The 17,299-nt window shown below is 42.7% G+C and overlaps 1 protein-coding gene across 1 annotated transcript; it reads left to right on the forward strand.

Moving 5' to 3' along the window:
* The first annotated feature begins 388 nt into the window (after window positions 1–388).
* Window positions 389–3,349, forward strand: LOC139384309 (GTP-binding protein RAD-like). The gene is made up of 5 exons (XM_071128990.1): window positions 389–476; window positions 813–1,178; window positions 1,690–1,763; window positions 1,962–2,166; window positions 2,367–3,349. Exons 2-5 carry the CDS (start codon window positions 824–826, stop codon window positions 2,642–2,644), a joined length of 912 nt encoding a protein of 303 aa, XP_070985091.1. The 5' UTR covers window positions 389–476; window positions 813–823; the 3' UTR covers window positions 2,645–3,349.
* The last annotated feature ends 13,950 nt before the right edge of the window (window positions 3,350–17,299 follow it).

Below are 17,299 nucleotides of genomic sequence, written 5' to 3' on the forward strand. Positions count from 1 at the left end.
CGAATGGCTGGGAAAAAAACTTAACTGTCCAGATGAATTTTAGCGCCCTCCATCACCAACTCTCCATGGCTCTGGGCCAACTGGTGTTAAAACTATGCAAGTTAGCCAAGTTAGCCAACCCCTTCAACGCAGGTAGGCTATAATTTATTGACAGTAAATGGCCGAATTACTCGGCAAAAATAATTACATCAGTGGCATGACGGCATTGCATTGCAGGAGAGGAGAATCCCTCAGCCCGCCTGCGCATCATTTTCCATCACGTCTCTGTAGAGCGGTCCACACTCCCTCTCCTCCCTGAGACGTGACTCTCAAGAGGCAAACCCTGCCTCATGGTGACGTCACTCGCTCGGCTACTAGATAAATATGGGGATCCGTACGTTTCACTGGATCAAACCGAAACTTTTCTTCACTGAAGGATAGATCGCAAGTGGATTGCCTGGTTCAGGATTTTGGAATACGTCAGACCCACATCAAATGTAAGTTTGCTTATGGAATTGAATGAGTTTGCAGTCGTGATAATACATTAATTAGGCAATGGCTGTTTCAAATCATTTGAGTTCAACTTCAATTTTAACATTGCTCAATGCTCCATCAAACCGTAATTAATATTATAGGACACAGGCACATTATTGTCTTAAATGACTTTGTTCAAATAAATATGGCAGAAAAGTTCATATAAACTGTGGCCTAATAAAGGACTTTAAAAAAAATAATCAACACCTAGGTGTAGTGATGTGAAATGCATTTTTTTGTCGGAGTTGGTTGCTTTTCATGTTAGCAGAATCTTACTAAAGAGCGCATCTATTTCACAGACCAAAAAGTCATGACTTTGAACAAAAGTGACAAATTGCGGAACATGGACAAAAGAAGAGGGAGCATGCCGTTTCCCATGCACCTGCAGAACCTGCACAGAAGAAGCATGCCAGTGGACGACCGCGAGATGCGCAAGGCGCAAACTGGAGAGCTGTCCAACCTCATGCGCCGCACGTCCTACACCCCCGGTGAGCCTCACCGAGACAGCTGTGTATCGGACTCGTCCGATTCGGTTATATCCTCCGGCAGCGACTCCGAGGGACAGGTGTACAAGGTGGTTCTCCTCGGCGAGCAGGGTGTCGGCAAGTCTAGCCTGGCACGTATTTTCGGTGGAGTCGAGGATGGTCACGACTGCGACGAGACAGGTGTGTGTCTGATGACCATTACTGATGATGATGGAGTTGAAGTTTATATGGCATTGAGAATAAACCACAAAGCAATACTTAAAAAAAAAAGCAAAGACAAGAACTGTTTCACCGTGGCTGTCCTCAGCACCCCATTAGAGCTAATGCACATAGGCCAAATTAAGTAAATATAGGATTGGTTTCCATATCATCTTGGCACACAGGCTGAAGTACATTGATTATTGCTATTTCCATCCAGTCAGTAAGGCGCCACACATATCAAAGTACTGCTGTTGACATATACAGCCACAGAGATAGTGGATGGGAGAGATATGAAAATCAATGACTGAGGAAAGGAGACAGTAATGCACAGTAGTACCCATCACGGATATAGGTTAATTGAATGTTAATAGGCTGTACTAAAGGCATCATGAAATGGGCAATGGTGAGTGTGATCTCACACTTGACCCAGTTAGCGGGTACATTTCATTTTGGCCAGGAGTATTTATCTGTCTGCTTGCTTTTGTATCAGGAAACACATATGACAGATCGATCGAGGTGGACGAGGAGGAGGCGTCCATCTTGTTGTACGACATTTGGGAACAGGTGAGGCATAGAATGCAATTTCAGTTTGACCCTCAGAAAATTGGTCTTGGTCATAGCATATCATTTGATGTAATGTGTAGTGCTCTGATGCTGGTGTAAGTGTAATATACCAATATAACAACTTTAATTGGAGCACCTGCAGCTTTTGATTGGATAAGCAATGTAACTAATCAAATTCTATTTCTCTTTCACCTACAGGATAACAGTCAGTGGCTGAAGGAACAGTGCATGAGGATAGGTGACGCCTACATCATCGTCTACTCAGTGACAGACAAGTCCAGCTTTGAGAAGGCGTCAGAGCTACGCATCCAGCTGCGCAGAGCTCGCCAGTCTGAGAACATTCCCATCATCCTTGTGGGCAACAAGAGCGACCTGGTGCGGTCCAGAGAGGTCTCTGTGGATGGTAAGTGACGGTGATCTCTTCTGTCCAAGGCATCTCTGTATTTGCATAGTGCTACTTATGTTAGAATGACTGCCGTAGTTAACGCTCGTAATCAAGATGTTATGCGAAGGCAAAATGACGAGGGTGAAGTCACTGTCCCCAGGGAACATTATAGATTCTCACCTGCGCCTCCCCTCTTTTTTGTTTTTTTGTTGTTGCAGAGGGCAGCGCCTGTGCTGTGGTGTTTGACTGCAAGTTCATCGAGACCTCAGCCAATCTCCACCACAACGTCAGGGACCTGTTCGAGGGCATGGTCCGGCAGATCCGGCTGCGCAAAGACAGCAAGGAGGAGAACGCTCGCCGTATGGCCAACTGCAAGCGACGCGAGAGCATCGGCAAGAAGGCCAAGCGTTTCCTGGGCCGGATGGTGGCCCGGAAGAACAAGAAGATGGCCTTCAGACAGAAGTCCAAGTCCTGCCATGACCTCTCGGTCCTCTGAGAGTACAGTATCTGGACTGCTGTTTTCTCTTTGGCCTTCAAGACCAGACGCTGTGTGTGGTTTTTGAACACTAACCCCCCCAAGGACTTATAGAGCTGTACAGAAATTATATATTTTATTATATTCATTAAACACCAACAGACATGTCCATGTTAATGATCTGCATGAGGTTTCAGTTGAGTTTTTTTTGTCTTGCTTATGTATAGTTGTTGATACTTCTTGTGTATGTATATTCAATCCACCGAGGCTTGTTATTTTCAACCATGAGTTGTAAGATTGCCTTGATAATGGGGGACAGTGTGTTTGGTTCTACTCCATTTAGTGTTGGTAGTTGTATATAGCCCTCATTAAAGATTAGATTATGGTACACAGTCCTGAAAAGCAATGGAACTGTAAGCACAGTGATTTCACTGCATTCTGTCACATGGAGTCATTTCTACTTGAAACTGGGTACGCAGGTTCGTACTTTGGCCATGATACTAAGGACAGGAATAATGTGTAATGGGGGTTAGGCCAAGGTTTTGGGAAAAATATATGATTCATTGTCCTATCCTTCAGTCCAGATATGAATGAAGAAAGCAATAATAAGTTATATTTGTCATGTGAATTTAATGTTTTGTTTTAAATACAGTTGATTTTCACTTCCTTTTAATATTCAATCATTTTGTTAAGTTTACTTTTTTAATAAAAAAAAATGAAATACAACTATTCCATATTTTTTCTTGCCCAGATCATAAAACAATTAGACTACACCAAAAACGAAAGTTAAACACACTACCGTTAAAAAGTTTGGGGTCACTTAGAAATGTCCTTGTTTTCAATGAAAACTGGATAGGAAATATAGTCAAGATGTTGAAAAGGTTATAAATAATGATTTTTAATTGAAATATAATTGTGTTTTTCAAATTTTGCTTTCGTTAAAGAATCCTCCATTTGCAGCAATTACAGCCTTGCAGACCTTCGGCATTCTTGTTGTCAATTTGTTGAGGTAATCTGAAGAGATTTCACACCATGCTTCCTGAAGCACCTCCCACAATTTGGATTGGCTTGATGGGCACTTCTTACGTATCATACTGTCAAACTGGTCCCACAACAGCTCAATAGGGTTGAGATCTGGTGACTGTGCTGGCCACTCCATAATAGACAGAATACCAGCTGACTGTTGCTTTCCTAAATAGTTACTGCATAGTTTGGAGCTGTGCTTTGGGTCATTGTCCTGTTGTAGGAGGAAATTGGCTCCAATTAAGTGTCGTCCACAGGGTATGGCATGGCGTTGCAAAATGGAGTGATAGCCTTTCTTCTTCAAGATCCCTTTTACCATGTACAAGTCTCCCAGTTGACCACCACCAAAGCACCCCCAGACCATCACATTGCCTACACCATGCTTGACAGATGGCATCAAGCACTCCTCCAGCATCTTTTCAAGTTTTCTGCTTCTCACGAATGTTCTTTGTGATCCGAACACCTCAAACTTAGATTTGTCTGTCCATAACACCTTTTTCCAATCTTCCTCTGTCCAGTGTCTGTGTTCTTTTGTCCATCTTAATCTTTTCTTTATATTGGCCAGTCTGAATGATGGCTTTTTCGTTGCAACTCTGCCTAGAAGGCCAGCATCCCGGAGTCGCCTCTTCACTGTTGACGTTGAGACTGGTGTTTTGCGGGTACTATTTAATGAAGCTGCCAGTTGAGGACTTATGAGGTGTCTGTTTCTCAAACTATACACACTAATGTACTTGTCCTCTTGCTCAGTTGTGCACCCGGGCCTCCCACACCTCTTTCTATTCTGGTTAGAGCCAGTTTGCGCTGTTCTGTGAAGGGAATAGTACACAGGGTTGTACAAGATCTTCAGTTTCTTGGCAATTTCTCACATGGAATAGCTTTCATTTCTCAGAACAAGAATAGACTGACGAGTTTCAGAAGAAAGGTCTTTGTTTCTAGCCATTTTGAGCCTGTAATTGAACCCACAAATGCTGATGCTCCAGATACTCAACTAGTCTAAAGAAGGCCAGTTTGATCGCTTCTTTAATCAGCACAACAGTTTTCAGCTGTGCAAACATCATTTTAAAAGGGTTTTCTAATGATCAATTAGCCTTTTAAAATGATAAACTTGGATTAGCTCACACAACGTGCCATTGGAACACAGGAGTGATGGTTGCTGATAATGGGCCTCTGTACGGCTTATGTAGATATTCCATAAAAACATCAGCCGTTTCCAGCTACAATAGTCATGTACATCATTAACAATGTCTACACTGCATTTCTGATCTTTTTTTTCTGATGTTATTTTAATGGACCAAAAAACGTGAGTCTCTTTCAAAAACAAGGATATTTATAAGTGACCACAGACTTTTGAACGGAAGGGTACATATAAAACAGACTTCCTTGTTATTTGATTGATGTCCTCATAAATATGAATCCATTAGATTGTTCAGTGGACTGGAGTCTTGTGGACCAACAGCATTACTGGAAGGAAACAATGTAGTGAAACATTAAAACTGGAGAGTCCTGCAAAACGCACTTCGTATTTCCACACTATTCAAACCGTTCTCCCACCTTCATAGGGAACACGCATATGGTTGAGAGAAGGTAAGACAAAATAAATACAACGTTTTCCGAATGAACATTTTTTTTTTTTAAATGACCGTGGAGGGTTAGGTAAATAAGTGATGTTCACCATTGATTGATTCAGTTTTTTGTGAGGTATAGGCTCTTATTCTGGCCTACAGGTTGAGGTTCAGAGAGTGAGTTTGTTTTCATTCGCCGGTCTTTGTGAATCATCAATAAGACATGTAAATATTGTTGCAAGTGAATTGCCTATGGATGTTGTGAATTGCTGTCTGCGTGCTGTCTGCGGCGCGATGGGCCATCAGCGAGGCACAGAGGTTCCCGGGACTTGTGCCCAGCATTATTTTATTTTGGGGGGATTTATTGGAGTGCCAAATCTCATCATTAACTATTTCTTGTGCCTATTGCCTTGTCTTTTGTGACCATCTAACACATACTATAAAGTCATAATATTTATTTATTTATTTATCTATCTATTCTTGTTATAGAGAGAACAATTCATTGCTAGGATGTTTTGTGTCGCAGGTATAATCGTGTGCTGGGAAACAGAGAGTGTGGTCTCACAGACTAGACGTAACATAGTGCACTCAAAATAGTATGGTTTTGGTATGGGTACATAAAGTTACTTAACTAAGGCAAAAACTAAAGGAGGATGGTTGGTTGGGTGTATAACTTTGCAAATACTGTCTACTTTTTTTGCAACTTTGCAACTACTTAGCATGTTAGCTAACCCTTCCCCTAACCTTAACCCTTTAACCTAACTCCTAACCTTAACCCTAACCCCTAACCTAGCTAATGTTAGCCACCTAGCTAACATTAGCCAAAACAAATTTGGAATTCGTAACATATCTTATGTATTTCAAATGTGTAACATATTATACAAATATGCAATTCATAACATATCACACAGATTGTAATTTGTAACATATACAAATTGTAATTTGCAACATATCGTACTAATTTGAGTGACCCAGGTTCCAGGTTGCAGGGTTAGTTCTGCTGTTAAGTCTGAATGTGCTGAGACATTCATGTGCCATGTAGGCCTACTGCCTGTGTTTACTGAGTATTACTGAGTATAACCTAACAGGCATTTAAATGCAACATTTTCTTGCACAAGTGTAGGCCTGTTGAAGTTGTCTTTACAGTTTAAAGATGGTTGATTCCGCAGATTGGCAGGTCCATTTAAAACATATTTTTTTTTTTTTAAAGATGATTAAATTAGAATTGTTAGCATTCACATTGTTTTTTCTCTCTCTGTCTTTCTCCATCTTTCTTTCTCTGCATCATAACAGTGAGAATCAATCAGCAACAAGACAGAAACCATAGAATGTGTTCCCAAACGTAGAAGACTGTTTGACTGGAAATGTTGCGCATCCCGACTTTACAGATATACAGTTACAGAAACACATGACTAGAAGATAAGTTTACGTCCATCTTTATCATTACACTGACTAGAAGTATGCTTCCTTTGAATGTGGCCACAGGTTATTACAGCCATCTCAGATTAGTAGTATTATTTATACTGTTTTTGGGAAAACAAACTTTGACTAAATGATTGAAATTCATAATGTCCTTTGTCTCCTTGGAATTTTGTGGTTGGTGGTACTCCTGCACCGTGCTCAGGAACCAATCTTAAAATTGGCATCCCTGAAAACTATGATGGTATTTTCCCATGGTACCTGGCCAAGGTAAGACTTTTGAGTTAGTTGGACCATTTATTAAAAATAAAAAAAACATTTACATCAAAACAGCTTGCTTATCGGGAAATAATAATGAAGGAATAATTCTCTCCATATTTCTGCCAGTCTATGTGATGCATCATACCCTGGTCCTGCTGAGATTTATGTATTAATGGCTATATGCAAATTAAAGAGGGAGAAGGGCCATAAAAAAAAGCTACGTTTCGCTGTTGCACTGCACTCAGCGCTCAATATGTAATTATGACGGAGCTACTCCCGCACAGCCCCCTCATCACTAAAGAAAAATTGGAGCGCCTCTGGCTGTCTGTTCAATGCTAGACCGCCAGCACTGCATTCATGGCAGGAGGATTATTTTCGAAATGCCACCTAGAAATCATCAGGTTTGTCCTGTCAGCGCACGTGTTTGACACCGTAATTGGAGGCCTTTTGAAGCTGTCAAATTCAATCCGCGGTCCAGTCAACGTTCTTCCTTTTTGCATGATGTATGATCAAAACACACCTCAGATTCACTCTAATGGCGGACACGGTGAAGGTGTGGAGGTCGGATAATTGGCACTACTTTGTGTTCGGGTGGAAAGGACAACATTATTACTCAAAAAATGTGTGTTCTTGAGCGGAAACGGCACTGACAGTCAGGTCTATGAGTCAGAGTTGTTTTCTCACCCGCTTTACTTTTTGAATGGCTCTGAACTTCTCAGGTATTCTGCTCTGGCACATGATTGCTGGGGTTTTATCATAACATGAATGTTTCTTATTAAATGTTTTCCCCGGCAAGTCAGTTAAGAAGAAATTCTTATTTTCAATGACAGCCTAGGAACAGTGGGTTAACTTCCTTGTTCAGGGGCAGAACGACAGATTTGTATCTTGTCGGCTCAGGGATTCAATCTTGCAACCTTTCAGTTACTAGTCCAACGCTCTAACCACTAGGCTACCGGATACATTTTTGTCATGAAAACATTTGCATTTCATGTCAACGCATTAGAGGCATAACAAGAGAAGAATGTTTGGGGTGAACGATTAGCTACGTTGCCAACCACTGCACAGCTTTTAAATATAGACTTTTCAGCCTGTTGGTCTAAAATTAGGTTATGGAGCAGTCAAAAAAAATAAGTTTCCCAGACCAAATCAAAATGTTGGGTTCTCAGGAGTTGAATGCATGCCGAGATCATTGGCACGGCTGTGGCAGCTGAGAGCCAGTTGCTATGTGGTATGTGAAGCCGTAAAACATGCAGTGCTGAGTGGCAGCACAGATCACGAGCATGCTCCTGTTTCATAGGATGCTCGAGCCATGCCACAGCCACACCATGCCAGGCCAGGCTGCATGACAGTCCTCTACGACATACAGTCACACCACCACCATGACTAGGATACCGTGACCATTCATACCTGACCGCGGCTGGGCCAGACACGGGCATTGTGGATCTGGAACAGAGGGTGTCTGTTTCGTGACAGCCCCTCTGCCAGCAGCTTGTGACATCCTTGAGAACAAACTGTCAGCGGTGAACAAGTTTTCCATAAGGGGGAAAATGTCGACGGTCATTATGACACATAACCGCTCACTCAAAAGAGTCAAAAGGATTGCCAGATGGAGCTATACATGCGCATACCCAACCATTTACACATCATCGAACGGGTGAATGTTCAATTGACTTTGAATGAGCAGAGCAAAAATCCATTACACAAGGCCCAGAGATCTCCTGTGCTTGCAGCGACATATCCTCTCAACTTTGGTGTAAAAGGTCAACATTTGCCGACACACAGTAAGCAGCAGTTTTATTTGAACTCCAATCTTACTCTTGCCGAGAATACTAAACTAACCGTCTAATTGTATTGAAGGGGGAATTGTAGATTGAATGAATATTTTTGTCCTTGTCCAACACAGCTCCCTAACCTCCCAGCTCCCTCCACTGACGTGATGGCGACAGGGGACGATGAGGGGATCTTTGTTGAGGCAGGATTTCTTTACGCCTTGAAGCCTCTGGACAGAGAGAAGCAGCCATCTTACTCCCTGCAGGTTGACAATCACACATTTATGGCATTATCTCTGCATGTAGTGATATGTTTACAATACATGTGATTAGTCATCCATGCGGTTATTATGGCCATTGGCAAAGATGGAATGCAATGTGACCTATGAGATTGGATGGGATGGAACGATATTGTAATCATCGTCATCAAAAATACCATAAAATTGAATGCAATATATTGCAATGATTTGTTTTAATTGGGGTGTATTATCTCTGGCTTGTCCTCAAACAATGTACTGTCAAGCAAGACCAAATGAGACACAGTATCCTTAGTTAATTACAATCAGATTAGATATTTAGGCTACCGTATGTGTCTTAATGAACATATATTCACCATTCATACTTACAGTTGAATTTACTTTTAGCTGGAAGTGAGTTTTTCCCCCCAGCTTCTCAGCTGTAATTGCCATTCAAGAAAATAATTAGCACAGGAAGTCTAGTAATGTCACCCACATTAGCCCAGAATTGAGTGACAGGCAGAGCCAGTCATTACAGGAACGGAAGACAGACCTACAGTTGAAGTCAGGAAGTTTACATACACTTAGGTTGGAGTCATTAAAACTCTTTCAACCACTACACAACTTTCTTGTTTTGGCAAGTCGGTTAGGACATCTACTTTGTGCATGACACAAGTGATTTTTCCAACAATTGTTTACAGACAGATTATTTAACTTGTAATTCACTGTATCATAATTCCAGTGGGTCAGACGTTTACATACACTATGTTGACTGTGCCTTTTAAACAGCTTGGAAAATTCCAGATAATGATGTCATGGCTTTAGAAGCTTCTGGTAGGCTAATTGACATCATTTGAGTGTACCTGTGGATGTATTTCAAGGCCTACCTTCAAACTCAGTTCCTCTTTGCTTGACATCATGGGAAAATCAAAAGAAATCAGCCAAGACCTCAGAAAAAATAATTGTAGACCTCCACAAGTCTGGTTCATCCTTGGGAGCAATTTCCAAATGCCTGAAGGTACGACACTCATCTGTACAAACAATAGTACGCAAGTATAAACACCATGGGAACACTTAGCTGTCATACCGCTCAGGAAGGAGACGCGTTCGGTCTCCTAGAGATGAACGTACTTTGGTGCAAAAAGTGCAAATCAATCCCAGAACAACAGCAAAGGACCTTGTGAAGATGCTGGAGGAAACAGGTACAAAAGTATCTATATCCACAGTAAAACGAGCACTATATTGACATGACCTGAAAGGCCGCTCAGCAAGGAAGAGCCACTGCTCCAAAACTGCCTTAAAAAAGCTAGACTACGGTTTGCAACTGCACATGGGGACAAAGATCATACTTTTTGGAGAAATGTCCTCTGGTCTGATGAAACAAAAATAGAACTGTTTGGCCATAATGACCATGTCATAATGTCACATATACATGGTTAGCAGATGTTAATGCAAATGTAGCGAAATGCTTGTGCTTCTAGTTCCGACAATGCAGTAATAACCAACGAGTAATCTAACCTAACAATTCCACAACTACTACCTTATACACACACGTGTAAAGGGATAAAGAATATGTACATAAAGATATATGAATGAGTGATGGTACAGAACGGCATAGGCAAGATGCATTAGATGGTATAGAGTACAGTATATACATATGAGATGAGTAATGTAGGGTATATAAACATAAAGTGGCATAGTTTAAAGTGGCTAGTGATACATGTATTGCATAAAGATGGCAAGATGCAGTAGATGATATAGAGTACAGTATATACAGATGTAGGGTATGTAAACATTAAATTAAGTGGCATTGTTTAAAGTGGCTAGTGATACATTTTTTACATCAATTTCCATTATTAAAGTGGCTAGAGTTGAGTCAGTATGTTGTCAGCAGCTTCTCAATGTTAGTGGTGGCTGTTTAACAGTCTGATGGCCTTGAGATAGAAGCTGTTTTTCAGTCTCTCGGTCCCTGCTTTGATGCACCTGTACTGACCTCGCCTTCTGGATGATAGCGGGGTGAACAGGCAGTGGCTCGGGTGGTTGTTGTCCTTGATGATCTTTATGGCCTTCCTGTGACATCGGGTGGTGCAGGTGTCCTGGAGGGCAGGTATTTGAACCTCCGGTGATGCGTTGTTCAGCCCTCACTACCCTCTGGAGAGCCTTACGGTTGTAGGCGGAGCAGTTGCCGTACCAGGTGGTGATACTGCCCGACAGGATGCTCTCGATTGTGCATCCTGTAGAAGTTTGTGAGTGCTTTTGGTGACAAGCCAAATTTCTTCAGCCTCCTGAGCTGCTGCACCTTCTTCACAACGCTGTCTGTGTGGGTGGACCAATTCAGTTTGTCCGTGATGTGTACGCCGAGGAACTTAAAACTGACTACCCTCTCCACTACTGTCCCGTCGATGTGGATAGGGGGGTGCTCCCTCTGCTGTTTCCTGAAGTCCACAATCATCTCCTTTGTTTTGTTGACGTTGACTGTGAGTTTATTTTCCTGACACCACACTCCGAGGGCCCTCACCTCCTCCCTGTAGGCCGTCTCGTCGTTGTTGGTAATCAAGCCTACCACTGTAGTGTCGTCCGCAAACTTGATGATTGAGTTGGAGGCGTGCATGGCCACGCAGTCGTGGGTGAATAGAGAGGGCTCAGAACGCACCCTTGTGGGGCCCCACTGTTGAGGATCAGCAGGGTGAAGATGTTGTTACCTACCCTCACCACCTGGGGGTGGCCCGTCAGGAAGACCAGTACCCAGTTGCACAGTTCGGGGTCGAGACCCAGGGTCTCGAGCTTGATGACTAGTTTGGAGGGTACTATGGTGTTAAATGCTGAGCTGTAGTCGATGAACAGCATTCTCATATACAGTGCCTTGCGAAAGTATTCGGCCCCCTTGAACTTTGCGACCTTTTGCCATATTTCAGGCTTCAAACATAAAGATATAAAACTGTATTTTTTTGTGAAGAATCAACAACAAGTGGGACACAATCATGAAGTGGAACGACATTTATTGGATATTTCAAACTTTTTTAACAAATCAAAAACTGAAAAATTGGGCGTGCAAAATTATTCAGCCCCCTTAAGTTAATACTTTGTAGCGCCACCTTTTGCTGCGATTACAGCTGTAAGTCGCTTGGGGTATGTCTCTATCAGTTTTGCACATCGAGAGACTGACATTTTTTCCCATTCCTCCTTGCAAAACAGCTCGAGCTCAGTGAGGTTGGATGGAGAGCATTTGTGAACAGCAGTTTTCAGTTCTTTCCACAGATTCTCGATTGGATTCAGGTCTGGACTTTGACTTGGCCATTCTAACACCTGGATATGTTTATTTTTGAATCATTCCATTGTAGATTTTGCTTTATGTTTTGGATCATTGTCTCGTTGGAAGACAAATCTCCGTCCCAGTCTCAGGTCTTTTGCAGACTCCATCAGGTTTTCTTCCAGAATGGCCCTGTTTTTGGCTCCATCCATCTTCCCATCAATTTTAACCATCTTCCCTGTCCCCGCTGAAGAAAAGCAGGCCCAAACCATGATGCTGCCACCACCATGTTTGACAGTGGGGATGGTGTGTTCAGGGTGATGAGCTGTGTTGCTTTTACGCCAAACATAACGTTTTGCATTGTTGCCAAAAAGTTCAATTTTGGTTTCATCTGACCAGATCACCTTCTTCCACATGTTTGGTGTGTCTCCCAGGTGGCTTGTGGCAAACTTTAAACAACACTTTTTATGGATATCTTTAATAAATGGCTTTCTTCTTGCCACTCTTCCATAAAGGCCAGATTTGTGCAATATACGACTGATTGTTGTCCTATGGACAGAGTCTCCCACCTCAGCTGTAGATCTCTGCAGTTCATCCAGAGTGATCATGGGCCTCTTGGCTGCATCTCTGATCAGTCTTCTCCTTGTATGAGCTGAAAGTTTAGAGGGACGGCCAGGTCTTGGTAGATTTGCAGTGGTCTGATACTCCATCCATTTCAATATTATCGCTTGCACAGTGCTCCTTGGGATGTTTAAACCTTGGGAAATCTTTTTGTATCCAAATCCGGCTTTAAACTTCTTCACAACAGTATCTCGGACCTGCCTGGTGTGTTCCTTGTTCTTCATGATGCTCTCTGCGCTTTTAACGGACCTCTGAGACTATCACAGTGCAGGTGCATTTATACGGAGACTTGATTACACACAGGTGGATTGCACTTATCATCATTAGTCATTTAGGTCAACATTGGATCATTCAGAGATCCTCACTGAACTTCTGGAGAGAGTTTGCTGCACTGAAAGTAAAGGGGATGAATAATTTTGCACGCCCAATTTTTCAGTTTTTGATTTGTTAAAAAAGTTTGAAATATCCAATAAATGTCGTTCCACTTCATGATTGTGTCCCACTTGTTGTTGATTCTTCACAAAAAAATACAGTTTTATATCTTTATGTTTGAAGCCTGAAATGTGGCAAAAGGTCGCAAAGTTCAAGGGGGCCGAATACTTTCGCAAGGCACTGTAGATATTCCTCTTGTCCAGATGGGTTAGGGCAGTGTGCAGTGTGGTTGCGTTTGCGGCGTCTGTGGACCTATTGGGGTGGTAAGCAAATTGGAGTGGGTCTAGGGTGTCAGGTAGGGTGGAGGTGATATGGTCCTTGACTAGTCTCTCAAAGCACTTCATGATGACGGAAGTGAGTGCTACGGGGCGGTAGTCGTTTAGCTCAGTTACCTTAGCTTTCTTGGGAACAGGAACAATGGTGGCCCTCTTGAAGCATGTGGGAACAGCAGACTGGTATAAGATTTGATTGAATATGTCCGTAAACACACCAGCCAGCTGGTCTGCGCATGCTCTGAGGACGCGGCTGAGGATGCCGTCTGGGCCTGCAGCCTTGCGAGGTTTAACACGTTTAAATGTTTTACTCACGTCGGCTGCAGTGAAGGAGAGCCTGCAGGTTTTGGTAGCGGGCCGTGTCAGTTGCACTGTATTGTCCTCAAAGTGAGCAAACAAGTTTTTAGTCTGTCTGGGAGCAAGACATCTTGGTCCGCTACGGGGCTGGTTTTCTTTTTGTAATCCGTGATTGACTGTAGACCCTGCCACATACCTCTTGTGTATGAGCCGTTGAATTGCGACTCTACTTTGTCTCTATACTGACACTTTGCTTGTTTGATTGCCTTGCGGAGGGAATAGCTACACTGTTTGTATTCGGTCATGTTTCCGGTCACCTTGCCCTGGTTAAAAGCAGTGGTTCGCACTTTCAGTTTCGCGCGAATGCTGCCATCAATCCACAGTTTCTGGTTTGGGAATGTTTTAATCGTTGCTGTGGGTATAACATCGCCGATACACTTTCTAATGAACTCCCTCATTGAATCAGCGTATTCGTCAATGTTGTTGTTGGATGCAATGCGGAACATATCCCAATCCACGTGATCGAAGCAGTCTTGAAGCGTGGAATCAGATTGGTCGGACCAGCGTTGAACAGACCTGAGCACGGGAGCTTCTTGTTTTAGTTTCTGTCTGTAGGCTGGAAGCAACCAAAGGGAGTTGTGGTCAGCTTTTCCGAAAGGAGGGCGGGGGAGGGCCTTATATGCGTCGCGGAAGTTAGAATAACAATAATCCAGGGTTTTACCAGCCCTGGTAGCACAATCGATATGCTGATAGAATTTAGGGAGTCTTGTTTTCAGATTAGCCTTGTTAAAATCCCCAGCTACAATGAATGCAGCCTCAGGATATGTGGTTTCCAGTTTACATAGAGTCAAATAAAGTTTGTTCAGGGCCATCGATGTGTCTGCTTGGGGGGGAATATATACGGCTGTGATTATAATCAAAGAGCATTCCCTTGGTAAATAATGTGGTCGACATTTGATTGTGAGGAATTCTAAGTCAGGTGAACAGAACGACTTGAGTTCCTGTATGTTGTTATGATCACACCACGTCTCGTTAATCATAAGGCATACCCCTCCGCCCCTCTTCTTACCAGAAAGATGCTTGTTTCTGTCGGCGCAATGCGTGAAGAAACCAGCTGGCTGCACCGACTCCGTTAGCGTCTCTCGAGTGAGCCATGTTTCCGTGAAGCAAAGAATGTTACAGTCTCTGATGTCTCTCTGGAATGCTACCCTTGCTCAGATTTCATCAACCTTCTTGTCAAGAGACTGGACATTGGCGAGTAGTATGCCTGGGAGTGGTGCGCGATGTGCCTGTCTCCGGAGCCTGACCAGAAGACCGCTTCGTTTGCCCCTTTTTCGGCGTCGTTGTTTTGGGTCGCCGGCTGGGATCCGATCCATTGTCCTGGGTGGAAGGCAAAACACAGGATCCGCTTCGGGAGAGTCATATTCCTGGTCGTAATGATGGTGAGTTGACGTTTCTCTTATATTCAGTAGTTCCTCCCGACTGTATGTGATGAAACCTAAGATTACCTGGGGTACCAATGTAAGAAATAACACGTAAAAAAAACTAAATACTGCATAGTTTCCTAGGAACGCGAAGCGAGGCGGCCATCTCTGTTGGCGCCTCTAATTAAAACCATTGTTATGTTTGGAGAAAAAGGGGAGGCTTGCAAGCCAAAGAACACCATCCCAACCGTGGCATGGGGGTGGCAGAATCATGTCGTGGGGGTGGTTTGCTGCAGGCACCACTTCACAAAAGGCACCTACTTCAACTGTAAATTAGGAAGTCAATATTTGCCATTTGAGTAGCAGTCTGAGTGAAAGAATGCTATTTCCTCCATGCTTAATTTCAATCTCTGTACAACATTCCTAATAAAGTCTTACAATTTTAGATTGGAGGAAATTGGTGAGAAATACTGTATATGTAAAGGTGAGAGACTACAATGTCTTCAAATAGCATTGGAGACATTTTTGACATGTTATGAGGTGCACGTTTAGATACTAAGTGCTTGAAACCTTGTGTGCTTTTCGCAGGTGTCCTTCTCAGCAGGAGTCAACTAACCTGGAGTCAAATCAATAAAACGACATTGGAGATTTTGGTAAGAACTGCCCTGCCCCATAAAAAACACTGCATTGCCTGATGTGAACCATGCTTCTAACAAAAGAGATCTAAAAGTCAGTCCACGGTAAGACAAATTGTCTATAAATGGAGAAAGTTCAGCATTGTTGCTACTTTCCCTAGGAGTGGCTGCCCAGAAAAGATGACTACAAGAGCACATTGCAGAATGCCCAATGAGGTTAAGAAGAATCTTAGTGTCAGCTAAAGACTTACAGAAATATCTGGAAGATGCTAACAACTCTGTTGACGAATCTACAATAGGTAAAACACTAAACAAGACTGGTGTTCATGGGAGGACACCATGGAAGAAGCCACTGCTGTCCAAAAAAAAAACATTGCTGCACGTCTGAAATTTGCAAAAGAGCACCTGGATGTTCCACAGCGCTACTGGCAAAATATTCTGTGGACAGATGAAACTAAAGTAGTGTTGTTTGGAAGGAACACACAGCACTATGTGTGGAGAAAAAAAGGTACAGCACACCAACATCAAAACCTCATCCCAAATGTAAACTATGGTGGAGGGAGCATCATGGTTTGAGGTTTGCTGCCAGCTTGCTATCACCGACGGAAAAATGAGTTTATCAAATCATTTTGAAGCTCAACAGAAGTTAAGTGATGCAACAGGACAACAACCCAAAAGACAGAAGTAAATCAACAACAGAATGGCGTGAACAGAAGAAAATGTGCCTTCTGGAGTGGCCCAGTCAGTCCTGACCTCAACCCGATTGAGATGCTGTGGCATGACCTCAAGAGAACGGTTCACACCAGACATCCCAAGAATATTGTGGAACTGACACAGTTTTGTAAAGAGGAATGGTCCAAAATTCCTCCTGACCGTCGTGCAGATCTGATCCGCAAATACAGAAAACGTTTGGTTGAGGATATTGCTGCCAAAGCAGGGTCAACCTGTCATTAAATCCAAGGGTTCACACACTTTTTCCAACCTGCACTGTGAATGTTTACACAGTGTGTTCAATAAAGACAAGAACAATTATAATTGCTTGTGTGTTATTAGTTGAAGCAGACTGTGTTTGTCTGTTGTTGTGACTTAGATGAACATCAGATAAAATGTTATGACCAACTTGTGCAGAAATCCAGATGATTCGCCATTGAGGAGAAAACATTGTTCGTTCACGGAAGGGATTGTAAGGGATGACCCATTCGTGAGTTTATTTTTCAATACATACTGATGAGTGATGTTTGCATTGTCTGAATCTTTATGACTTATACAGAAATAGCATCACTTGAACTATCCACATGTCTCTAGTGAAGGACATATACACTATGTGTATTAGAAGTGGAGGTGATGTACTTTTTATTTTCTTTTCTTGGAGTCTTACTAAAGTCTGACCTTGGGCTATTGTGGGGTAGTTCTTTGCGTTTTTGCGTCAGAGATGACTCAAGCGTCTGGATTTATGTGACTGAGGGGACTCACGT

This window comes from Oncorhynchus clarkii, chromosome 26 (assembly GCF_045791955.1).
Source record: "Oncorhynchus clarkii lewisi isolate Uvic-CL-2024 chromosome 26, UVic_Ocla_1.0, whole genome shotgun sequence".
NCBI lineage: Eukaryota > Metazoa > Chordata > Actinopteri > Salmoniformes > Salmonidae > Oncorhynchus > Oncorhynchus clarkii.

Coding starts and splice junctions, on each gene's coding strand:
- LOC139384309 (XM_071128990.1), top strand. CDS start 824: ATGACTTTGAACAAAAGTGACAAATTGCGGAACATGGACAAAAGAAGA. Junction 1,179..1,689: donor TCACGACTGCGACGAGACAG/GTGTGTGTCTGA, acceptor CTTTTGTATCAG/GAAACACATATGACAGATCG. Junction 2,167..2,366: donor CAGAGAGGTCTCTGTGGATG/GTAAGTGACGGT, acceptor TTGTTGTTGCAG/AGGGCAGCGCCTGTGCTGTG.